General features: G+C 40.9%; 1 protein-coding gene across 1 annotated transcript in view; it reads left to right on the top strand.

Annotated features, from left to right (window-relative positions):
• Window positions 1-27,580, top strand: part of LOC126471163 (uncharacterized) — a 253,999-nt gene that overhangs the window by 120,886 nt on the left and 105,533 nt on the right. Inside the window, 1 exon segment of the mRNA XM_050099266.1 lies at window positions 6,997-7,143. Coding sequence (XP_049955223.1) covers window positions 6,997-7,143 — 147 coding nt within the window.

Here is a 27,580-nt window from a genome sequence, read left to right as displayed (position 1 = left end):
ACATAATCATGAATCCATGGTCCCTGCATGTCAGCAAGGGGACTGTTCAAGCTGGTGGAGGCTCTGTAATGATGTGGGGCATGTGCAGTTGGAGTGATATGGGGCCCTGATATGTCTAGATATGACTCTGACAGGTGACATGTACGTAAGCATCTTGTCTGCATCCATTCATGTCCATTGTGCATTCCGTTTGATGTAGGCAATTCTAGCAGGACAGTGCAATACCCAACACGTCCAGAACTGCTACAGAGTGGCTCCAGGATCATTCTTCTGAGTTGTAACACTTGTGCTGGCCAACAAACTCCGCAGACATGAACATTATTGAGCATATCTGGGATGCGTTGCAACGTGCTGCTCTCCACACCTTCGTACTCTTAATAGAATTATTGACAGCTCTGCAGGGTTCATGGTGTCAGTTCCCTCCAGCACTACTTCAGACATTAGTTGAGTCCATGGCACGTAATCTTGCAGCAATTCTGCGTGCTCATGGAGGCAGTACCTGGTATTAGGCAGGTATACCAGTTTCTTTGGCTCTCCAGTGTGTAACACTATAATAATCCTTGCACACCATAAGGTCCTTTAAAAAAATAAAAAAAACTTATCTCTGGTAAAGTTTGTAAACAGTGAGTGAGTAAAGCTGAAATGCAAACCCCTTGAGGAAAGTAGACAACAAATATGCACAGGATTATCAAGACTTTTCGGGATAGTTCTTAGTGTTCTAAAGTGTGAGCCACCTTTCAATTTTCACCTCACTTAGTTATATAAGGTCTTTTGAGATCTCAGTGGCTTACTACATTCTCTTCATTCTTTAGTATTTACTGGTGTACCTTTGTGACCCTTAAGTTTTACAGTGTTTATTGTAGCTGAACATACAATGATAGCTGTATGTTTCCAGTACTGTGCATTCTGATATTGTATTTTTCCTTGTTGGAGTCTCATTGTTGTGGTAAAAGGTCTGACTGTAAATTTCTTTTGTTCCAAAATCATCACCGAGGTTGCAGAGCGGTCAAGGCATTGTACTCCGTTTAGGAGGAGTGGGCTTCAAATCTCTTGTCTTGTTGGTTAGAAATAAGATAATAAGATTTTCAGTGGCTTTCCTAAATCATGCAAGTGAAAACCGTGATGGTACCTTTGAAGACACCATAGCCAATTTCATGACATACTCTTTCCCATGCATAGCTCAAGGGCAGTCTCCAGCAGTTTCATCACCTATGGGCTTAACCCATATCTTCCATCTTTCTCCCTTTCAAAATGTACCTAATGTGACTGCTGCTTTATTTCTGTTGTGCATAACTGAAAATCTGTACACTCATGAATTATTGTTCTGTGAGCATATGTTTTTAGTGCTTCATTCATTTTCTTATATCATCATTATTTTGTGTTGTTTTAGCTCTCTCAAGTGGGGTTTTTTTGTTTTTGTTGGGGAGGGGGAGTACAACAGATACTTAATTTCAAGACAGTGACTTTAATTAGTGAATAGTTTTCGTTTAACTAATATAACAGGTATTGTATTGTTGAAACAAACAACAGTACAGCCAAAATGAACCCTAGTTAATTCTTCTTCCGCATACAAGTGAACAACAGTTGAGAACATAAATACAAACATAGAAACAATCCAAGTACTGATATAATCACTTGCAAATGATACGTAAGAACACAGTGGGAGAGCAAGTGTCTGCTGCTCCATGCATATAAAGAGGAGGGCTCCAGTAGATGGCGTGACACGCCGTGTCATATGCACAAGTCATATGGCCACTGCAGCGGCCTCTGGTGGCTGGTCCACGCAGATGCTGTTCTGTTGGCGGAATATTCAAAGTGTAGTGCACCAGCAGCTGGTGCTGCATTGTGTATCCAAATATCATGTACGTGGTTATAGCAGGTATCATATCATTTACGAGGTGAAGGCTCACTGTGTCCACAATATTCAATAATCTACAAGTCCTCATTGCTGTGCCAAATGATAAGTGCCTAAGGGAACTCAGCCAGTCTTTACTGAGTGTTGATTTGGTGAATCTGGGTGTTCCAGACTGGGACTGGGACTAAAACTATAAGCTGTAGACGTCATAAGGAGCCATGATGTGTCATGATAGTAAAATGTCATTTCTCACAGAATGTGAGTTTAACTACTGAGATCATCGAACTCTGTTTTAAAATATTTTTATATGTTTAAAATATATTTTAAAATAAGTTACTCAACATGTGCTACATGTTAATGTCATGGGTGACTCTTGAGGCAAAACAAATCTCCATTAGGTAGCAGCCTCTGGGGTACCGCGGTACCTCATATACATATATATTAGTCTTAGTCAGATATTCAGGGCTTTACCGGAGGTGACGTAGTCTTTTGTTGCTGTAAGTAAAGCCATTAATCCTTAATCCTATGTATTGTTACAAATGTCTACATTTCAGGTACCCATGTTGCCATGTAACATCATTCAGCTGCTAGCTAATATGGCAAATCTGCACACAAAGCTGGGATAGAATGTACATTCACTCAGTTTTTGTTTTAATGATAGAGGCCACATTCAGTATGGAATATTGGAACTTTACTTGGTGAAATTGATTGATGAAATCCTCTTAGGATATCAACCGAGTGAGAGAGTTGCCTTGTAGCAGTGCTTCAATGTGTTTCCTACTTCATCTACATGATTACTCTGCAATTCACATTTAAGTGCTTGGCAGAGGGTTCATCGAACCACAATCATACTATCTCTATACCATTCCACTCCCGAACAGCGCGCGGGAAAAACAAACTCCTAAACCTTTCTGTTCGAGCTCTGATTTCTCTTATTTTATTTTGATGATCATTCCTACCTATGTAGGTTGGTCTCAACAAAATATTTTTGCATTCGGAAGAGAAAGTTGGTGACTGAAATTTCGCAAATAGATCTCGCCGCAACGAAAAACGTCTTTGCTTTAATGACTTCCATCCCAACTCGCGTATCATATCTGCCACACTCTCTCCCATATTATGTGATAATACAAAACGAGCTGCCCTTTTGTCTCAGTGGACTGTTACCTTAACATGCACATGCACACTCACACTACTTGGGTTATATACCTGTGAAAGGCTCAGGTGCAGAATATGTTCCATACACCCATCCAGTATATTTTATCCCAGGCCTATCATGAGCATAACTTACCCCATCAGAGACAGGGCAACTGCTCAAAGCAGTTATGCCATTTACGCAAATGAACCAAGGCAGTAGGGCCACTTGCTTAATAGCTTCTTGGTCCACCTGTAAAACACAACATAGCAGCAATTCCTCATGGCATGAATGTGAGAAGTCATCAGTAGGTTTCCAGAGGTGTGGGGCACCAAATAACACATGCAATATCCATAATTACAGGCTGGCTATTTGGAAGTGTAGTGCTGATTCCTGATAACATCACAGATGTGTTCCGTCGGATTTGGATCAAGCAATTTAGTGGCCACGACATCTACATGGGAGCCCTATTGTGCTCCTCAAACCACTGTATCATGTTTCTGGCATTGTGACATGGACCGTTATCCTGCTGATGCCAGCACCATCTACATCTACATCTACATTTATACTCTGCAAGCCACCCAACGGTGTGTGGCAAAGGGCACTTTACGTGGCACTGTCATTACCTACCTTTCCTGTTCCAGTCGCGTATGGTTCGCGGGAAGAACGACTGCCGGAAAGCCTCTGTGCGTGCTCGAATCTATCTAATTTTACATTCGTGATCTCCTCGGGAGGTATAAGTAAGGGGAAGCAATATATTCGATACCTCATCCAGAAACGCACCCTCTCGAAACCTGGACAGCAAGCTACACCGCGATGCAGAGCGCCTCTCTTGCAGAGTCTGCCACTGGAGTTTGCTAAACATCTCCATAATGCTATCACGATTGCCAAATAACCCTGTGACGAACCGCACCGCTCTTCTTTGGATCTTCTCTATCTCCTCTGTCAATCCGACTTGATACGGATCCCACACTGATGAGCAATAGTCGAGTATAGGTCGAACGAGTGTTTTGTAAGCCACCTGCTTTGTTGATGGACTGCATTTTCTAAGGACTCTCCCAATGATTCTCAACCTGGCACCCCCCTTACCAACAATTAATTTTATATGATCATTCCACTTCAAATCGTTCCGTACGCATACTCCCAGATATTTTACAGAAGTAACTGCTACTGGTGTTTGTTTCGCTATCATATAATCATACAATAAAGGACCCTTCTTTCTATGTATTCGCAATACATTACATTTGTCTATGTTAAGGGTCAGTTGCCACTCCCTGCACCAAGTGCCTATCGGCTACAGATCTTCCTGCATTTCGCTGCAATTTTCTAATGCTGCAACTTCTCTGTATACTACAGCATCATCCGTGAAAAGCTGCATGGAACTTCCGACACCATCAGGGGATCCATCAAGCATGGAGAGATGCAAGTGTCCATGTAGTCCAGTGTTCATAGTCCCTTCGATTACTACCACAGGTCCCATAGAAGCCCAGGTGAATGTCCCCCATATCACTGTACTGCCCCATGGGCCTGGGTCCTGAACACAGTGCATCTGTTGATCAGCTATTGGACAGGATGATGATGTATGTGGACTCTCAATATAGTCGTTGTGGAACAAGAAACATGATTAAGGCAGTCAGGTGACGTGCTTCCATTGATCCTCAGTCCTATCTCAATGATTTTGTGTCCAATGTAATTATTGTTGACGATGTTGTTGGGGCAACATGGGAAGGAGTAGGGGTTTTCTGCTGTGAAGTTCCATGTTCAGAAGTGTGTGTTGAACAGTGTGTTCCAAAACAGTTGTACCAGCACCAGTATTATTGTCTGCAATCAGATCTTCCACAGAACACGAACTATTCTGCCTTACAGACTGGCCAAGCCTCCGACCTCCACATTTTGTGATGAGGTATGCCCATCCAGCCCTAATACTTTGTTGTCTTCTCATAGGTTCCCCATCCTCCAACCAGTTTCCAGTGATGGTCATAACAGTAGCACACAAACTGCTAATCAGCTTCACTGTTTTCGAGATGCTTGGTCCCAGTGCCATGCCATAACATTCAGCCCTTTGTCAAGGTTGCCTATGCCAGTGGATTTCCCCATTTACAACCTGTTTTATCACTAGAATGATACACCAGTCTTCTCTGCTTTATTTCTGGACTGCATCACATGCCTGCAGAGTCTTTTATGACGGACTGACAACCCATCAGCTGCCCACTTGAATGGATGACACTGCAAAATTGTGGCCAGCATGATATTGAGCAAAACACATTTGGCTTCATGGCTGCTTCATATCCTGCACCATCTGTGTCACTCCACTCAGCCCACTACCAGCTTGTCTGAATTATGTGGGTGGGAAGTGTCCCTAGAGTGCTAAATGGAACTCTTTAAACTTCGGTTACATGATAAATCAGGCTAATCTAAAAGCCGTAAATTCAACTAAATATCTAGATATTACAATTACAAACAACTTAAATTGGAAGGAACACACAGAAAATGTTGTGGGGAAGGCTAACTAAAGACTGCGTTTTATTGGCAGGACACTTAGAAAATGTAACAGACCTACTAAGGAAACTGCCTACACTACACTTGTCCGTCCTCTTTTAGAATACTGCTGCACGGTGTGGGATCCTTACCAGATAGGACTGATGGAGTACACATTTTGTATTATCACAAAATATGGGAGAGAGTGTCACAGAAATGATACAGGATTTGGCCTGGGAATCATTAAAAGAAAGGCGTTTTTCTTTGCGACGGAATCTTCTCACGAAATTCCAATCACCAACTTTCTCCTCCGAATGCGAAAATATTTTGTTGACACCGACCTACATAAGGAGGCACGATCACCACGATAAAATAAGGGAAATCAGAACTTGTATGAAAGATTCTTTCTGCACGCTATATGAGATTGGAATAATAGAGAATTGTGAAGGTGGTTCGATGAACCCTCTGCCAGGCACTTAAATGTGATTTGCAGAGTATCCATGTAGATGTATATGTAGATGAACATAATATTTGATCACAAAAAAGTTCAGGTCTCAATATCAGATAACACATTCCTCATAACCACGTCAACTCTGTCTCTTGGGTTTCCCTCCCAAACCCTCCTCAGTCTCTCTCCAACACTTGAATTTAGTCAGAGTCTTCTATCTCATAATCTGCTCCCACTTATTTCTCTCTGTCGTTTCCATCTTTCTCTGTTCTAGGCTCTCACCCATTACCCCTTAACCAACTTCTCCTATTTCATCATGTGTACCATATGGACTTCCCCTTTCTGCTTCAGGGTGAATTCGCTGGTGGCACATTCCTATCTTGTTCCATTGCTGCCATTCTTTCCTAGCTGTTACCTGCCCCGTTTTTCAAACCTCTTGTCCTTTTTGTTCCACTTCGTGTGAACGTCTCACCTGAGTCAGGCCACAGCACCAGGACTGACTCTCTCTGTCTGTGTGTGTGTGTGTGTGGGGGGGGGGGGGCATTGGCAATTACATATATTCTATATATAGTATGTTTTGCAAATCTTTATTGCTGAGCATTATAGGCACAGATATTTGTTTTGTTCACACAGCAAAGACGCAACTATCAACTATAGTGTAAGGAGAGATATGCTGTGGAAAGAAATTACTGAAAATCTTTGAGACATCACAGCACAAATCAAATACATTTAAGTTGCTAAAACCAACGTGTTACATACAAATAAATGCCCTAACCAAACAGTATACACAGTCTGATGAAGCTACATTTTTTAAGTATTTGATTGTTCTCTCTGATGATTAACTTGCATGTATATAACTGGCAGTGATTCACTAAATGTGATACTTGCAGATGGTAACCAGGAAACATTCCATTTATCTCGAAAAGCTTTAAGTTTCAATATACATGTACTCTAGGAAATGTCACTATTGAAAGAATGTCTTTTTGATGTAGTCACTGTTAAGTAGCAGTCAGCATGGCATTCAAAACAATGTCTCTCATCCGTAACGTATTAAATGTTACAAATTTATCTTGGTTTATGCAGATGGATCACCACGTCGAGGTTCAGCTCCTGGCCCATCAGCACTCCGGTCTAATAGTGCTATTGATCTGCAGGCAGCCCAACGTGCCAAGGCAAGAGCACAGTATGCTGCTTTAGCTCGACATAAAGTAGGATCTGGGGCGTCTCTTCGTAAGTATAGTTTCTGGTTTTATTTTAGTGTATACATTGTTTGTATAGATTTAGTTAAATTATTTGAGCTATGTGCGCATTCTCTCTCTCTCTCTCTCTCTCTCTCTCTCACTCACTCACTCACACACACACACACACACACACACACACACACACACACACACACACACACACACACATTCCTCCTCCTTTTTACCATCCTAGTCCTACTGTATTTAGGATTAAAATTTTCATCTCACCATTCAGATTTTGGGTTTCCTAGATCACTAAATTTGAAAATAATGCTGCCAAATTCATTCTCATTCCTTCAGTGGTCCCTTCATGTGTTCGATCTCTGATGCCCTCGTCATCGACAGGTTATATAATCTGAATATTCCTCCCCTCCTCTTTTGTTGTCCTTCATTTACTCTTCCTCCACCGCTCTTCTCTCTCATTGATGCTTTGTAAAATTACTAAGTACCTTATATTCACTTCATCGATAAATTCACATAAATGGTACTGTCACGCTCCTGTTGCGGTAACTTATATTCACTGCATCGATAAATTCACATAAATGGTACTGTCACACTCCTGTTGCGGTAGACAAGATGATAGAAAGAAAAAAGATGCACCCTGATGTCGTCAAGTGGACTTAGTTGTGTGGTCAAATGAATGAAATCAGTATCAGCAGTATGTTTTCCACTGTAATCCCACAAGTAACTGAGAAGGGCTGTATACATTGATGCAAAAGATTTTTTGTGAATCACACGACAGGCAATTGTAAATGGCTTTGTCTCCAAAATTTGTGGTGATTCACACAAGAACAGGAGGGAAATACCATGTGTAGTCAGCCCAGTCCAACAAATGTTGTGGTCATCAAAATCTTTTAAGCACAAATTGAATGATCATGCCTGTAGTAAGCATACAGATAATCCATCTCTTTGATCTTATTATAATTAATTTTCTTCTCTGCTGTAATACTGTCTATATGAAGTTTTCTTTTTGTTTATGCTGTGAAACCAAATTTAACAATGCCATTCAGATGTGAAAGTGTTTCATTATTTGCCTTAGAGCAATATGTATCATATTAGAAAGTCCCCACCAGGGTCTAATAACAAAGTTACAAAATTACTGCAAAAGCAGAGGTTAAAGATACTGCTTCAGTTGTAAGGTTCTGTTTCCTTCCAGGCTCTGCACTCGCTGGTGGTACACTGCATCCTGTACTCATCAATCACGACACTCAAGGTCACAATACTAAGTTATCACACCTGATGATGGGCATTTAAGAGTCCAAAATAGGTCGTGCTTTAAGAATTGAAAAATAATAAAAAACAAATAAAAAAAGTTACAACTGAATAGTGATATCTTCAACCTCTACTGCAATGCCCAGTTACAGCTGAAGCTCTGCATACAAACAAATTTTAAATGAAGCCAAAATTAGCATGGAAGAGCTACACAAGATGTGTAGATGTTTTGCAAAATACTATCTGCTAAATTGCAAGGGAAAAAAGTGGGGATGTTTTGGTTTACTTATTGTCATGTAATAAACTCATCCTTCAACTCATTTGCTGATCGCAATGGTATGGTAATGAAGGTGATAATGAGTTTGACAAAAGACAAAGTCTGTATTCTAAAGTCGCTTCATTGAAGAAGATTGCACAACTGTTGCACTTTCCCATTATTACAAAAATGATAGATACAGAGGTAGATGATTGCAATATCAGTATCTCTTGAGAGAGGAAACTCCAGTGATTTACTCGATTGATTAAATACTAAATCAGTTGTGCAAAAAAAGAAAGAGACTAATTTTCAAGCAGCAGTTTATTGTAGGTTTGTGTACTGTCAAATATCCTATGTGGATGGAAAAAAGGTTCCAGTTTTTGATGCAATTTTTTAAGAGATGTAAAGTATTATAGATCTCTTACATCATTTTGTTACAAAATTATGGAACATGTGTTGTGTAAACATGTGCTGATTCTTTTAGAGATTGAGCAACTCTTCAGTGAGAATCAACACTTGATTCCATAAACATTAGTGGTGTAAAATTCATCTCAGACATCTCATTCGCAGGATCCAGAATGCTGTAGGTGCCATGTGTCTTGACTTAATGAAATCTTTGATGCAGTCCTTTCATACTAGCCATTAAATAAAAAATATCTTCATAGAATTTTGTACAGGGTACATTATTCGACAGAAAACTTGTTCACAGTGAGAACTCGTTGTATACACTATGTGATCAAAAGTATCCGGACACCTGGCTGAAAATGACTTAAAAGTTTGTGATGCCCTCCATCGGTAATGCTGGAATTCGTATTGATGTCGGTGGTCAGTGAGGCGTGGCACGAAGTCGGCATTCCAAGACAACGCAAAAGAGTTCTATAGAATTCAGGTCAGGACTCTGTGCAGGCGAGACCATCACAGGGCTGTCATTGTCATGTAACCACTCCGACACAGGCCGTACATTATGAACAGGTGCTCGATCATGTTGAAAGATGCATTCGCCATCCCCAAATTGCTCTTCAACTGTGGGAAGCAAGAAGGTGCTTAAAACATCAATGTAGGCCTGTGCAGTGATATTGCCTTGCAAAACAAGGAGTGCAGGCCTCCTCCATGAAAAACACGACCACACCATTACACCACCACCTTCGAATTTTACTCTTGGCATGACACACATTGGCAGATGACCTTCGCTGGGCATTCGCCATACCCACATTCTGCCATTGGATCGCTACATTGTGTACTGTGATTCATCACTCCATGCAACGTTTTTCCACTCTTCAATCGTCCAATGTTTATGCTCCTTACACCAAGCGAGGCATCGTTTGGCATTTACCGTTGTGATGTGTGGCTTATAAACAGCTGCTCGAGTATGAAATCCAAGTTGTCTCACCTCCTGCCTGTCATAGTGCTTGCAGTGACTCCTGATGCAGTTTGGAATTCCTGTGTGATGGTGTGGACAGATGTATGCCTATTAAACATTACGTCCTTCTTCAACTATCGGCGGTCTCTTGTCAGTCAACAGATGAGGTCAGCCTGTACGTTTTTATGCTGTACATGTCCCTTCACATTTCCACTTCACTATCACATTGGAAACAGTGGTCCTACAGATGTTTAGGAGTGTGGAAATCTCACGTATAGACCTATGACAAAAGTGACATCCAATCACCTGACCACGTTCGAAGTCTGTGGGTTCCGCGGAGCGCGCCAGTCTCCTCTCTCCCGGTCTAATGACTACTGAGGTCACTGGTATGGAGTACCTGGCAGTAGGTGGCAGAACAATGAACCTGAAATTAGAAACTTATGTTTTTGGGGGTGTCTGGATACTTTTGATCGCATAGTGTATTATTCAATTGTGAAGATATTACCAGAGCAACACTGGAATCAGTCAAACTGTTAAACATCTTGGGGTGTTCATTCAGAGTGATCTATGGTAAAAAGATCAAATAAATATACAAAGGCAACCTGGTAAGTATGGCTGTCAATAAAATACTGGATTAGTTAAAATAAATTTTGTGTCGATGGGGATGAAATGATGATGATAAAGACAACACAACACCCAGTACCTGAGCGAAGAAAATCTCCGACCCAGCCAGGAACCAATCCCGGGCCATTAGGTATGACATTCTGTCACGCTGACAACTCAGCTACCAGGGGCAGACATAGGGCAGGTGCTACCATTTGAATTGGCACAACTAATGTGTTACGACATTTGCGATATTGGGCCATAAGTTATCATGAAGCAGCAGCACCCTTTGGCACACTATTCACAACAGTGGTTTTCAACTGACATGCTGTCCCATACAGCTCTTCATTTTCCGATTGGTCTGTTTGGTGTTTGTCCTTTGGCCAGCCAAGATAAGAATAACAGCACATTGCTCCTGTTTGGACGCATTTGGTAGTAATGTCACCATAGTTGAAGTTTCTGCATTTACTGTATGCACGTCAGAAAAATACGAATGCCGCACTGATCCTTGCCTACATGTCGTGGCTTATCTACCACATTGGAGGCACACTACATTTCATATGCAGTAACACCCTCAAACGGAAACTTTGTGATCGCTCCTTATAGGTTGTGACTGTGAGACATTTCTGTTACGAACACAGTCAGTCCCATTTTTTAATTAATTTGGTTGGTCCTGTGTCTGATCCCTATTAAGATTTTTCTCAAAAACTGTGTATTTAGTTCTAATCAGACAGTACCGCTATCTCCTCTGTCATTCTTGCTATGGAATTCAAAATTTATTACAAAAGTGTAAATTTCAAGTGTCAGCCTTAGATTTTCGTTTAGAGCACCTATTATTATTCTCAGAAGCAATTTAGTTTTGTGAAGTAGATAGAAACCAAAAAACCACTCAACTTAAAATTTTTTAACTTTGCCAGAGTTTAATGATTTTGGGGTGTAAATTCCTGTAATTTTTAATTTTTGTTATTTACAGTGCAGCAGTTGATTTCCATTCATTAGGTACAATGTCAGTACTGGTGGCATTGGTTCATATTACATACTTAGAGTGAATAATCATTTGAGCAGTGCATCCATCTCGTTTGCCCAGAAATTTCAACTTTCCTATGCCTCGTATTACAGTATCGGTGGGCTTACCATCATGATAGATGACGGTAATATCTAGTTCCATTGGGGCAACAAACAGCCATTGTATTACTTGGTGGCTTCCACAGACTTTCATTTAATACTATTAATTACTTCAGGATTTTTGGGACAAGTTGTGACATTTTATCCTTACACAACTTGTGGACATACGTAAATAAAAGTATAACAACTTGCTTACTGATTTTGAGATTTTAACCTACTGTTTTGCAATGTGGCTGCTCACTACTCAGCTTCGCATACTGCCATTTTGCATCATCAGTTAGCAGTAGCTCCTTTTCTGGTGCAGTGTATGAGGTGATACCCAAAAATCTGAGAATTTCATTGTGAAAATCAGAAAACTATACTTACATCCTAATGTCCTCCATCACCTTCAGAATAGTCATCTTGGGGTATGTATGCAATGATCCTGTTATTGTCCCCTTTTTTTGGAAGCACTCTTGGAAATCCGCAGAGTGAAATGTGTTCAGGAGCCATTGCGATTGCACCTGGACGTCTTAATTCAAGTCAAAACATCACCTTTTCAATGTAATTTTCATATTCAGGGGCAGATAGAAGTCACACAGGGGTAAGTCTGGCGAGCAGGGAGGGTGGCAAACCATGACCAGGGATTCCTTCACAACAGGCGAGATGTGCATGGGTGCATTGTAATGGTGCACCATCCAGACTTTCTTTTTCCACAAGTCTGGCTGTTTGTGCAGAACATTGGCCCTCAGCCACCTCAAAACCTCACAGTTAAATGGCCTGTTGACAGTCTGATCAGTGGCACAAACTCCTTATGCACAGTTCTCGAATGTCGATACTTATAGGATGATCAACATTGACTTCATGTTGCTGTGAACTTGTCGAGCTTTTTTCAGCCTTGGAGGGGATGGCGTTTTCCATTGTGTTCATTGCTGCTTTGTTTCAGGTTCATAACTGTAGACAAAAAATCCATCACCTGTTATGACTCTGGATAAGAATTTTGTATACTCTCTTTTTTTTTTTTTTTTTTTTTGCAGCTCAGTGCGTGTCTGAATCCTGACGTTTCATTGGTTGATTCTGAGAAGACGAGAGACAAACTTCACTGCAATTCAGCTTGCATTAGCTCATCAGCTAGAATTCATTCACATTTACTGTACGACAGCCCAAGTCCGTTATAAACATTGTGAATTGTATGCTTTCGGTCTTCGTGAATCACGTCATGCACTTTCATGATTATTTCCAGTAGTGTGCATGTTGACGGTCAACCAGAATGTTTGTCATCTTCCATAAATTCTGTGTTCCTTGAAGTGCTTGAACCAAACAGATGTTCTTGCTTGACTCAGTGCAGTCTCACCCAATGCCTCTGTCAGCATGCATTGGGTTTCAGCTGCAGATGTCTTGCACTTGAAACAGAATTTGGTGCAAATCTGTTGCTTCTTTACATTATTCATTTGACAATTCGCAGAAGCACTGAAACATGTCCTGACATGCACCACTACAATGCACAACTGCATCTGTCAAAGATGATGCAACTTTCTTTCCACAGTAACTAAGACATGTACCAGAAGGTGAAAATACTGCTTCAGTTGTAAAGATCTTTTTATTATCACACAACTGGTTTTGGGCTCTTATAAGCCCATCTTCAGGTGTTGTAACTTGTTGGTGCGCCCCCCCTCCCCCCCCCCCCCCCTCCCCCGAGTGCCACTATGGACATTTACTAGGCATGGTGTGCTACATATGAACCAGTTTGCCTCCTCTTTCCCATCTGCTACTCCCTGTTCTACGCTGATAGGTAGCACACTGCGCCTAGTACACGTCCATCACGGTGCTTGGGGGCCCCAGCACCAAGTTATGACATCTGAAGATGGGCTAATACGAGCCCGAAACCGGTTGTGTGATAATGAAAGAACTTTACAACTGAAGCGGCATTTTCAACCTCTGGTATAATGCTCAGTTGCGGATGTTCATCCAACATGATTGTTTGTGAGACATGTACCTCGGGACAGCCAGCATCAGAATGCCATACTGGTTTGACTAGTACAGTGAAATTGTCGGATATTTTGTATAGCATCTCGCACAGAAACAAATGCTTTGTTCCATCCAGTTCCAATGGCATCTGTCATATTCTGCACAATTCAAACCCATTGTCTTCTACGAATAGGATGTTTAACAAATAGCTTAAGATGTTCCCGCAATGTAAACATCCAGGTCAGCAGCTCTGATCAGTAGATACCTGCTATCTGACATAAGGGTGACAGGTAACCTCTTGTCATTGATACCCCTTAATAAGTTCTAAGTGCTTTACAATGTGAACTGGATTGACCAGATGCAGTTACAGAATATCCTTATGAGTGTTTACCATTGCTGATATTAACATACCATATTACCACCCTAATTCGTTGAAAATACCTGTAAGCTGTAAAGTTATTCGTTAACAGTCATCAAAATTGCTCTCTGCAACCCTCTGTCAGCTCTGTTTTTGTACTTTGTTACATGTTGTCTTAACTGTTTCATTCCCTGCTGTATAGTTACATCATTTTTTACTGTGGAGATTACTGTTCAATTAAAACCAGTTAAAGTTTCTATGACTGTCATTATTTGCTCCTTCAAAAGTCTGAGCAGCTGTTTTTGTTCCCCTTATAGCACATCTGCCTTCTCCTTAAAGTAAGAGGCATCGTCTTCATCTAACGTACCAAACAAGATTTTACATGACTTTGCCCACAAAGTTCAAGATTCTTCATTTCTTGAGATGTGATTCATGTTGTGCTAATTGTTTAATTAAACCTTGTGTTCTTTCAGTCTTTCCCACATGCCATTGTTCAGTACTGTCAATCTTTCTTTACAGAATTCATCTGCTTGCCTTGCAAGAACTACAGTTTGCTCAGATTACTCTTTCGGCTCTAGCAGAGTGAAATAACTTACTATTCTCCAAGTTACACTAAAAATTTGTACTTTGCTCATGTTGTCATAGTACAGTCTGGGTGCCAACTGAACTTTTATTTCCATTCATTTTGTTGTCCAATTTGCTCCACTCCAACTAATATTAGAAAAACTTGTTCAGTTTGTTGGATGGATGGTAAAGAGTCTATTTCATTTTTGACAGATTACTACGTTAGGTCCCTTTGTTCATAGCACTGTGTACGGACCTCACCATTGAGTACGAGTATCTGATTTATGCGATGTACCTTGTTGTGCACCCTTATCAAACTACATAACATTATCACCAAAATGGAATTGCTTTGGATTCTGTGTTTCATTGTAATACTCATTTTTCTTGATCTCGCATTGCGCATTTTGTTCTCTTACACATCAGTGTCTCTCTTGTATATGCTCTTTTAGTTCTGCAACATAATCATCAAAGTTATACATCCCACTGGTCTCACCCTTTTGTAGTATCCCAGAATGTTAAACTCTCTTCCAAAAATCAGTTCATGTGGAGTATATTCAGTTGTGGTGTGCATAGTCATATTGTAATAGGAAACCATATTCAGAACCTAACTGCCCCAATCTGTTTCTGCTCTATTTACACAATGTTGCATCCTCTCTCTTAACATACAAAGCGACCTTCCTAGTGCTACGTTCATTTGAGACTGGTAGCTGGCAGACTGTACTTTCTCAATATGCAACAATTTGCACACACTTTTCTTTTGTGCTTGTCATATCTGATAGAGCTGCGACCAAATCACTTTACCTTTGTGCTTCCGGTAGCAGTTTGATTTTGTACCTCCTGATATCTGTGGAAGATAACTTGTCTCTTAGCAAATGAAAAATGTTGCTATATGTGGTGTGTATCTTGGTAGTGGCTGCTTTTTGTTTTGCATTTAAATTACTAACTTGGATTATCTCTTTCAGCATTATTATTCATGCTTTTAGCTGTAGCTTGTTCGTAATGCTGATGCTTCGGGTACTGCTTCCGCTATAAGCAGTGAGAATTCTGCTGATACTCTCTCATTTTTAGTATTCACTTTACTCGTTATGCATTGCCCTGAATCCACTTTTACCAACACTTCAGGCAGATAGACACCATTGTTCATATGTTCAGGAATGATAGCCTCTCACATTCTGCTTGCCTCTCTTCTCAGCCTGCACATATTTTCTTGAGGCCCTACTGTTAGCCTTTTTGTGACTTGCTCTTGTCTTTCGATATCACTTTTCATTTCTCTTTGGCAATCCTTGTTGCTTGCTTCTGCGGTAGCTTGACAGTTTGCTTTCTGTCCCTCCTAGTCTTTGTATTTCTTTGCGCATTTTGCTTCATGCCCGAGCCTCTTCCGAAAGAGGTATGACTTTCCTGTTACGCTCTGCACAGAGTTCACACTCTTGCTCTGTCTTCATTTTGATCTGTTCCCTGTGGATCCACAGGTTTTTGGTGGTGTAATTAATTATGATCCCACCTTCATCAAAGAAATTTGTGCTTACCAGCCTGTCAACCAGAAGATGCACATGTTCCCCTATCATGGAAGCAATACTTTGTGTTGATAGTCTGAGTGCTATTGCACCCATATTAGCAGTTCCCCAGTTCCTGATAGTGTCAGTTGGGATACCCCTTCGGCTGTCGTGCAAGCTACTTCTCCGCACTAGGCTTATTTGTACCCCACTGTCCACCAGAAATCTCATGCTCCTTCCTGGCATTCCAGCTCTACAAGCAGATTTCTGTTTTTTCTATTGATTATCAATATTTTTCCAGATGAAGCTTTTGTGTGCCGTTTCTTGTTTTCCTGAATTTTTCTCTCTTTCTGTGCATGGCAATCACACTCCATGCAGTTTCTTGCAAAGTTGCAATTTGTTTACATTTAGAGCACGTCAGAGGTTTTGATTGTGCACATAGACCTTTGTGCCTTGATAAGTTGCCCTGCAAGTATCTCACTGCACGAAATCTTTATGTTTCCTTGTAATTACCGCAGAACTGTTTGAGACTGGAGATCAATACTGGTCATCCTCACTGCCACTTTTGTGACCATACCTCCGTTTCCTGTTACAACTGGTCCTACTCATCTCGGTCTGACAATCTTACACCATAGAGCCTGGCTTACTACATGTGAAACAATTTGTCACTCTTTTTGTTTCACAGTGATGCACTACTGCTTTGAGTATTCATCTTCTCTCTGGCCAAGGTTATTGTACTCTCATTCGGCAAGCGACCTCCATTGTTTCTGCTAATGTTAACTGTTCTCTGTGTGCACACTCTATTGTCTTTATTCTATGATCATAAATCCCTGAATGAACATACCTTCGCTTAGCTTCCAAATGAGTGCAAAGCTGCCTTCTATCTCTGACCCTTATGTGATTGGTTGGTTGGTTCGTTGATTGATTTACACAGGGAGACAAAACAACCATTATCTTAGCCCACTGTTGCTCACTCAGAAACTGATTTTATTGTGCAGTTTCTCTCACTGCAATTCTAGTAAAGCCAGCTGGTACCTATAAAGAGTAGTAGGAGGCTGTTACTCAGTTTTTTATTAGACACAATTAAGTTGACAAATGCACAAAGATGGTCCACTTCTACAGGGTACAGACACCCCATGGCTTCCTGTTCTCAGCAATATTCCACATCCACCTCCAGCTCTAGGAAGACTAGAAGGTTTTGTGAAGTCTGGATAGCATTCAAAAGAATCCTCAGCTACCCATTCATCAAGCTATTGCACAAGAACAGCACTAACACTGAAATCAAGGAAACTGTTGTGGAGTGCAGCAACCAACAAGGGATCCTCTTACAGTGTCAACTACACATGGAAAATTCAGTGGTAGCAGACATTTGTAGTTAACACATATCTAGTGGAGAACCCTTCCATGTGGATACAAGGATATGATCACTTCAAATGTCATAAAGGATCGTGAACTGAATTCAGACTGGACAGGGCAGATGTGGTTATTTTCTGCACAAGTGGTGACGGACAGGTTCTGCAAATTGTGACTGTGGTGCCTTCTTACAATTAACCATCCATATCGTTGCTGACTACCTTCTTTGAACTTGTAAAGGAGCAATAATGGACATTCACCACGTATCAGAGAAGCAATCAAATGGATCAGTGAGCTAGATCTGGTGATATGAGATTGTACAAGCATGTGATTGTGCACATTAGTCCACAGGTGTTGTATATATGTATTTGTTCTCATCATATGGTAGAAAAATAAGTTAGACATAGTTTCTTCAAGAGTTAAGACTGAAGTATTCTATGTCTTTTGGCCTCCAGCACTTCACATTGGAAGATTAAATGTGTCACTGTTTCATCTCTCTCACCATTTATTCTGCACTTATCTCTCTGTACTCATCATGCTTTGGTTTTTCTTAAATTTCCCATGACTTGTCACCAGTCCTACCATGAGTTAAATCTGTCTCTTGGAGCCGAGGGTTACAGAACTTCTCTTGAAATATGGGTTTTGTATCATTAGCTTGCCATGTGCTGTTTTTGGATATTAGTCCAATAGAAGATGTGTTCAAAAAAATAGGTATTTTGTAATTTTGCATATTGTATTAGCCCATTTCGTGTGATTTTTCATTGTTGTGTTGGTGAACATGTGTGAAACATATCTGTACACTGGTAGCAGTGTCAGAAGTATAGTTGTCAAGGAGGTTACATGTGTTTCCTTAAGAGTGACTATTATAGGTTTGGTTTAAAAAGGCCTCAGAGAATTTTGCTATAAAAACAGAATAAAATGTAACAAGGTTTTAGAAATGTTGAATATTGCTTTTGATGAGACTGCTATGAGTAAAACAAGGGGTTACGAGGGGTATAAGTATTTCCAAGACGGCTGTGAAGATGTTGAAGCTAACAAGCATTCTGGACATCCCACCACACCAACAACCGATGAAACTGTGGAAAAAGTGAAAGAAATTATTGTGAAGGATCACAAGATCACAATCAGAGGAGTTGCTGATTGTTTGGCGTATCAGTTGACTCATGCAGTGAAAGCTTTTTGGGTGTTTTGGGTATGAATTGTGTGACAGCAAAATTTTTGCCAAATGCACCTGCTCACACTACATTGCTTTTTCATGTATTTTTGGTAAAAAACAACACTGTGATGATACCCTAGCCTCCATATTCACCTGATACGGCCCTGTGTACCTTTTCTCTGTTTCCAGAAATAAAGATAACGTTAAAGAGTTGTTGTTTTACAGGCATAGATGAGATTAAAAGTGCATCGCTGAGAGAACTAAGTGCTTTCCCAAAGATCGAATTCTAGAAGTGTTGCAGAGATTGGAAGAAGTGATCTCATAAATGTGTAATATCTAATGGGGACTTCTTTGAAGGAGATAACATTAACATAGATGAATAAATAAAATTATTCCCAGAAAATTAGCATTCCTGTTACTTTTTGAACACATCTTGTATTCTGCAAGCTGCCTTCTAATCTAGCTTGTTGTTTTGTTCGTATCACCTCAGAGATGGTTAAAAGATGTCCTGGTCCAACTAGTGGAGTCATTGCACCTGCCGTAGCCAGCCTATCAGCTTGTTCAGTGCCACTGACCCTTGTGTGACCAGGGACCCACAGCAGGTTTACCCTGTCACTTTCCCTTATTGTCACAAGGACTTCATGGCATTCTGTAACAATGTTTTATCTCTTTGCAGGAGCTGGTAAAAATTTCAGAGCTGTTTGACTGTCTGGATGAATGTACAGGCCGTAATCCTTGTGGCACCTATGCAGATTCTCCATAGCACATATCTCTGCCTGGAATACTGTAGCTAGATTTCCTAGAGAGATATTGCTTTCTTTAGTTGGGGCTGTACCCTGTATATCCCGGCCCCAGCACCTTCATGTGTTTACAATCTCTCAGTAAACCACACTGCATCTCCTGATAGGTTTGTTCTTCCATTGCTTCCTACTTCTGACTGTTACTTTCAGATGCTAAAGATTAATGTAAACCCCCTAAGCTCTACTGTTACACATTTATTGTTCTATGACTGGTTTCGTTTGTAGAACATTGTCTGGTTGCCAGCAGTTAAACAGAACAGGAAATTAGGCTAAAGCTACAGCATTTTAACGTATAAAATAGGCAACTCACATTGATAAAAGCCTTACACTAGATCCTCACCAAGTTGTGCAGAAGTCATGACACAGTTGGTATTGTTGTTGTCTGTGTCATAACATTAGCACAACCCGGTGAGAATTTAGTGTAAAGCTGTTATCAGAGTCAGTTGGCAATTTTATTCATTGCTTTAGCCTCATTTCCTGTTTTGTTTAACTGCAGGCAATCTGAAGATGTTTTACAAACAAAACTGCTTGTAACACAATAAATGTGTAGTAGTACAGCTGAGGTAGTTTTCATTATCATTAACATTATTGTCAGCTGTTGTTCCCAAAGTCACCTTGAAAGGGTTATTAAAGTACCTGAGAGTTGTATAGTTAGCCAGCATTTCCTGTATTTACCATATTCACTATGTTGGTATGGGAGTCTGGATTTCTTAAGGATTTCCATTTACTTCTTGTATGTTATTGTTGCTGCTACGTCCATTGTAACACAAAGGTATGAAGGTGGCATGTCCAGAATGGTCTCCATCCCAGCGGTGAGTATGCTGTTGATTCCACGTGTTATTGCTAAGCAGGCCAATTTCTGTACCTTGCAAATCTCGTTTGAAGCCATCTGCTGTTGTACTTTCTTCCACCATACTGTAGCCCTATAACTTGATCATAGACCTTATTATATTGATGTATATCTAGTACGTACTTCTGGGTCGTGACCCCAGTTTTTACCACAGGCCCTTCTAATGCACATAAGAGCACCTTCCATCTTGGAACACACATTGTTTATCTGTGGGGTCAAATATAGTTTTGCATTCAGTATTACCCAAAGTTACTTTATTGCCTCCTCTACTAGTAGAGTTTTGTCCATGAGCTTAAGATTCCAGTACATGGTTTATATATACTTACTCGTGTAGATGACAGAACCCCTCCTCGCAGACACCCCTCGGTGGTGGTGTTCACCATTTTCTCATTCAACTTTGTGGCTTCTACCTTTCATTTACTCATTATACTCTTAAACTACTTATATATGGTGGTCTTAATGCCATGGTTGTATTGCTAAAACCCCCTTTAATGTCCAGGAGGGTGCAGGTAGCAATTTCCTGAAAGCATAGTGCTTTTTCCAACTTCTCAACAAACTGGTGAAGTGCTACTTCACATGATTTGCATAGTTGATATACTTGTTAGTTCACATGTAGAGTAACTTTAGTTAACCTCCCTTCCTTAGCATACCCATTAACCAATTTTACTAATGTCTTTAGGAAAAAGCAGGACAGGCTAATAGTAGTTGAGTCACTGAACAGCCACCTACGTAGCTCTTTTAACGCATTAGTGTCCATTGGTGACACATCAGGAAGGTAACAAGTCGCATATCTAGAATTGTGTGCTTTTATATTTACTTCTTCAGTTAGTCTTGCTAGGATGGGTATGATGTGTGCATGCTGTGTGCATGCTGTGTGCGGAAACAGGAAGGGCTGACCAGAGTTCACAAACAGCTATATGTGCTGTTGGCTATGGTCAGTCACCTTCAGGTTGCAGCCTCAGGGTACAGCAGTGCCAGAGAATCTGGCGCGTTGCATGGGACACCTCAGGAGTCAGTTGTTTTGCCCATGGGCTCTGCTTCCGAGGCACCTTTTAGCGCATATGACATGATGGATCTGCCCTCACAGCAGGCTGACTGTTGGATGGTAACATGTTCGCGTTGCTCAAGGCGGACAGCCAATGTGGAAACTGGCTGCCTGGCCTCGTCCATTCACCCTACGAGTGGACAGGTGGCTGCTGCTTCACCAGGGTCCGAGCAGCGACGTGGGGGGCAAGGGTTTACTTGTTATTGGCAGCTCCAATGTTTGGCGCATTATGGAGCCCCTAGGCAGATAGCATTCTGGGCTGGAAAGAAAGCCAATGTGCACCTGGTATGTCTGTCAGGAACCCTCATCTGAGATGTGGAGGCTGCCTTTCCGGTGGCGACTTCCCTTGATAGGTCAGGGGTGCGTAGCAGAGTACTTGTGGAGTGCACATGAGGGTTTTTTAGTTTGAGGTTCTCTAATGGACATTCGCCAGTCGATTCACAGTAAAGAAAGGCAAACAGCATTCAGAATCAAGACACTTTGACTGTCACAATTTTATCAGTAAACTGTCTAAGTATTCGTAGTAAAGTTCCCGAATTTTCTGCCTTCCCGGAAAGTTATTGCACTCAAATTATTCTTGGGACCAGAAGCTGGTTGAAACCCAAAGTGGAAATCTCTGAGATGTTTAGTGAGTCATGGAATGTATATCGGAAAGACAGATTACAGGCCATAGGAGGGGAAGTGTTCATTGCAGTTGACAAAAATATTGTCTCTATTGATGTTGAAATTGAGTGTGACAGTGAAGTCGTCTGGTCACGTATAACAGGTGTAGGTGAAACTATGTTAATTGTTGGATGTGGCCACCCGATTGCGCTGTGACAGTTCTAGAGTCATTCAAAGGAAGTCTATGGTCAATAGCACTTAAATACTCAGATCATGCAATAATAGTTGGAGGTGACTTTAACCTGTTGCATATAGACTGGGATGTCTACAGATTCATTGGGGGGGGGGGGGGGGGGATACAGACAGACAGTCATGCGAACTACTTTTGAACACGTTTTCTGAAAATAGTATTGAGCAGCTAGCTTAGCAGCCCACTCACAATGAAAATATCTTAGACCTTGTAGCTACAAATAGGCCAGACCTTATTGACATGTCAGTATAGAAGTGGGGATTAGCGATCATGATGTCATTATAGCAACCATGATTATGAGAGTTAATAAATCAGTCAAGAAGGCTAGGAGATTGTTCCTGCTAGACAGATCAGATAAGGAGTTCACTTATACAGTGAATTGGCATCACTTGGTACCAGTAAGATGGACGCACAGGAATTACGGGCAACGTTTAAGCAGATTGTAATTCATGGTCTAGAGAGTTATGTGCCTAGTAAATGGATTAAGGATGATCAAGACCCACCAAGGTTTAATAACGAAATTCGCAAGGTGCTGAGGAAACAGAGGCTGTTGCACTCTAGGTCAAAAAGGGACACACAAACAATGGCAAGTGAAGGTTAGTAGAGATTCGTGTGTCTTTGAAAAGATCGATGTGTGAAGCATACAACAGCTACCACCATCACACCTTAGCAAAAGATGTGACAGAGAACCTGTGAAAATTACGGTCATATGTAAAATTGCTAAGTGGCTCTAATGCTTCCATTCAGTCCCTTGTTGACCAGTTTGATGTGGCAGTTGAAGATAGCAAAACAAAAACCGAAGTCTCAAATTTCATGTTCAAGAAATTGTTTATGCAGGAGAAACATACAAACATTCCATCATTTGGCCATCGGACAGACTCCTGTACGGACAACATAGAAATTCGCATACCTGGCATAGAGAAGCAACTGAAAGATTTGAAAACAAATCCCAGCTTGATTTTAGAAAGAGTACTTACTCTACGGCATTGGCCCCTTACCTAGCTTGCATTTATCATAAATCTCTCGCCCACCACAAAGTCCCAAGCGACTGAAAAAAAATTACAGGTGACTCCAGTATATAAGAAAGGTAAAAGAATGGACCTGCAAAATTGCAGCCCAATATTCCTAACTTCTGTTTGCTGCAGAATCCTTGAACACATTCTCAGTTTGAATATAATAAACTATCTTTAAGCTAAGAAGTTGTGTCCATGAATCAGCATGGTTTTAGAAAGCATTGCTCATGCGAAACTAAGCTTGCCATTTTCTCACATGATATACTGAGAACTATGGATGCAGGGCACCAGGCAGATTCCATATTTGTAGATTTCTGGAAAGCATTTGATACAGTGCCCCATTGCAGACTGTTAACAAAGGTATGACCATATGGAATAAGTTCACAGATATGTGTTTTGAAGACATCTTAAATAATAGAACCCAGTATGTTGTCCTCGGTGGCACGTGTTTATCAGAGGAAAGGGTACCATCAGGAGTGCCCCAGGGAAATGTGACAGGACTGCTGCTGTTCTCTATATACATAAATGATTTGGTGGGGAGGTTGGGCAGCAGTCTATGGTTGTTTGCTGATGATGCTGTGGTGTATGGTACAGTGTCGAAGTTGAGTGACTAGGAAGATACAAGACGACTTAGACCAAATTTTCAGTTGGTGTGATGAATGACAGCTAGCCCAAAATGTGGAAAAATGTAAGTTAATGTGCATCAGTAGGAAGAACAAACTTGTAATGTTCGGATACAGTATCACTAGTGTCCAGCTTGACACAATCAAGTCGTTTAAATATCTGGGCATAACACTGCAAAGTGATATGAGGTGGAATCGGCATGTGAAAACTGTGGTAAGTAAGGCAAATGGTTGACTTTGGTTTATTGTGAGAATTTTAGAAAAGAGTGGTTCACCTGTAAACGAAACTGCATGTAGGATCTGGTACTATTTATTCTTGAGTACTGCTCGACTGTTTGGGATCTGTACCAGGTCAGATTGAAGGAAGGTATCAAAGCAATTCAGAGGAGGGCTGCTAGATTTGTTACTGGTAGATTCAAACAACACATAAGTGTTACAGAGATGCTTCAGGAACTCAAAGGGGAAACCCTGGAGGGAAGGCGGCATTCTTTTCAGGAATCACTTTTGATAAAATTTAGAAAACTGGCATTTGAAACTGACTGCTGAACGATTCTACTGCCGCCAACATACATCGGGCGTGCCACAAACATATCGTGCGTAAGGACTACGAAGATAAGACATGAGAAATTAGGGCTCATACGAAGGTGATTAGACAGTAGTTTTTTCCTCACTCTATTTGCGAGTGGAACATGAGGGGAAATGACAAGTAGTGGTACAGGGTGCTCTCTGCTACGCACCTTACGGTGGCTTTCAGGGTATCGATGTAGATGTAGATTTCTCTCTGGCTTCAGATAGTTTTGCTTGATTAATGACAAGGCTGTGTTTGGCAAATGCCTTCAGCTGTTTTGCCCATTTTCCTTTACTTCTTGCATTGTTTAACAGTTTTCTTACTGGCTTCCTTTGCAATTCCAGGTTGTTGTTATTTTCTAAGTACCAGGTCATAATGGCAGATGTCACTTCATCTGCCATTTCCTCGAGTACTACTGGAGTCCGTACTAAAATTACAAATTCAGATATGGATGAGTTTAGGTCTTTCCTATAAGACTCTTATGTTGTGTTCCTAGGATTCCTATAGGCCATGGTCTGTTTAGCATTCATTTCAGCCTCAAACTTGTTATATGTGTGTTCTGATAAGGATGGCTCCAACACCGCATGCCATTGTTTGACGTAACTACCCGTTAAGGTGAACCCAAAGGTTATGCCCATTATTTCTTCCTTTCTTATGTTCCTGAAGGTCGATTTGATGCCCTATTTAGGATCTCCAGGCTACTCTCAATTAAATTTTCCTCTGCTGTTGGTGTCGCTGCTTCCCCTCAACAGGTTGTGGGCATTGGCATCACAACCAACCAACAGTTGTTCATTCAGCTATGAACACCTGTCTACATGGTACATTAATTTTGCAACTTCATTCACTACGTCCCTGAAACGAAAGTCCGCCGTGGGCAGGAATGAAATTCCGCACTCAACTTAAATGCATATTCTGGTGTTCTTTAAATTTCTAGTATGTTACCTCTGGCATTTTGCCTCCAGCATCATCGTCCAGTTTCCCCAAGACCTGAAACGCCTCATTTATATACATAGGGTTCCTGGATCAGAACAACGTCCACCTCTTGTCTTCCCAGAAGATGACTCGGGGTGGCAGTTGCCCCCTTACTGTGTTGCAGATTTATCTGCAACCCTTGCAGCCACTAACTCCACACCATGTCATTTCCAGTGTGTGAGATTACTCTGACGATAGCCTGCAAGAACCCTTTCTTCCCATTGCCCTCAAGGATTCCTCACTGACTTCCATCACAGGGGCTTATTTCTTACCTCGGCTATTTCTGGATCCAATTATTGTGATAAAAGGGAATATTAGACTCCTCTCCTGTTCCTTGTCTTGACTTGTCTCTTGTTCCTGTCTTGGAAGTAGAAGGGATCTGTTTTTCCCCTTCACTCTGAGACCACCTTTGTAGAGGTCTTAAGTTTGGGACCTTTTGTCTTCCTTTTCGTTTTGTTGTTTGTGAAGTTTTCTCCTTTCAGCCCCAGACAATGATTTGACCTCGATACAGTCCAACTTCTCAGTGATGATTTCCTCTTCTTGGATTGGTCTATCAACTGATCCAATTCCAGAAACAGCTTCCATTAGTTCGAACCTCAATGCTTGGGTGTTTTAAGTCTCATCAAATCCCACAGTTTTTGTTTCTCCATTTTGGTACCATGAGATTTAGCCATTTATTTGGTTGATACCATGGTGCTCAGCATGGTTACTTGGATCAGTTGACCAGTAGCCCTGAGACTACATTCATGACACATTTTGCTACATGCCACACACCCCTCAGCATGAATTGTAGTGGAGTTTTGTGAGGCACTCTGCTCATCTGGTTCATCCAGCATAGGAGATTCTGCCATTAGCTACACTACAGCTGCCATAGCCCTCAGCTTCATGCATACACAGAAGCCTTTCTATCTGCATGATCAGTATTTCAACTATGGGGTGGTGTCCCCAGAGAAGGGACTCTCATGATACCTTGTGATGAATATGCCAAACCCACCTCGTAAAATCGACAAGTATGCAGGATTTATTGGAGCTGCTGTGGAATCTGTTGCATGTGAGTCAATGAAGGGTGCTGCAAACAAAGCTGTTGAAATAAATGATAGTATGACTGACATACCAGTAGCTTTCGATGGCACTTGGCAGAAGTGCGGCTACAGTTCTAAGAATTCTTTTGCTACGGTGACCAGTGTGTATACTGGAAAGAAAGGTAATAGATTTCCAGATTTTAACCAAACATTGTTATAAGTGTAAATCAGGGAATGAAGAAGGGCATGTCTGTGACAGAAATTATGAAGGCACAAGTGGTGGTAGAAGAGGACCAGGTTGAGGAAGTTGAAACAAAGTTTGCAGACAAGAAATTTTCTGATGGTAAAACCATAAGAGGCAGGCTAACAGACAAAATGATTGATGAACTACAGCAGTATTATGGGATGGCCATTAGAAATAATACTGAGGGTTTGTTGAAAATGAAGCAGGCAATAAGGGCTACCTTCTTCCACAGACTGTCAACTGATGAAAAACCAGTACACCATCTTTGCCCTCCTGGACCTGATTCATGGTGCAATTACTGCAATGCGCAATACTCAAACAGTTCATGCAACCATAAACGTTCCATCCCAGCAGCAGTCATGGATATCATAAGACCTATTTACAGAGACCTGACAAACATGAATTACTGGAGAAGTGTCTGGATGGTCAGACTCAAAATCCCAATGTTTCATTCAGTAACCTTATATGGACTCGCTTACCAAAAAATGTTTTTCTTTGTATGAAGACGCTAAAGTGGGGGTTCAGTGATGCTGTTATTGTTTTTAATGATGGCAACATTGGTAGTGTGAAACTGCTACAGCATATGAGAATTAATCCTGGAGCAAACTGCATCAGGGAACTTGAATGAATGGACAAGGTTGACATTGATAAAGCAGAGTGTGCAGCACAGTTGGCCACGAAGGAGTCCAGAAGGAAGAAAAGAAGAAAAAACTTGGAATAAGATCAAGATGATGATATACAGTGTAGTTCATGGTGTTTCTGAGTGACTAAAAATAAAAATATTAAGCATATATTAAATGAGTTACAGTCTTTTGGAACTTTACATTCACATTTTCTGTTTCCTTTTTCCTAAATCTAGGAAACCACTTTGCGTAAGCATTCATGTTTTCAACAAGTAATAACATACACATCCTGTGTCTACTGAACTAAAAGAAGAACATGATGTTATGTATAATTAAAATTATTTAGGATAAAGTACAAAAAAGTATACAAAATTTCAACTGCATGA

Source organism: Schistocerca serialis, chromosome 3, assembly GCF_023864345.2.
Source record: "Schistocerca serialis cubense isolate TAMUIC-IGC-003099 chromosome 3, iqSchSeri2.2, whole genome shotgun sequence".
NCBI classification, from domain to species: Eukaryota; Metazoa; Arthropoda; class Insecta; order Orthoptera; family Acrididae; genus Schistocerca; species Schistocerca serialis.
This window is presented reverse-complemented; position numbering and strand designations above follow the sequence as displayed.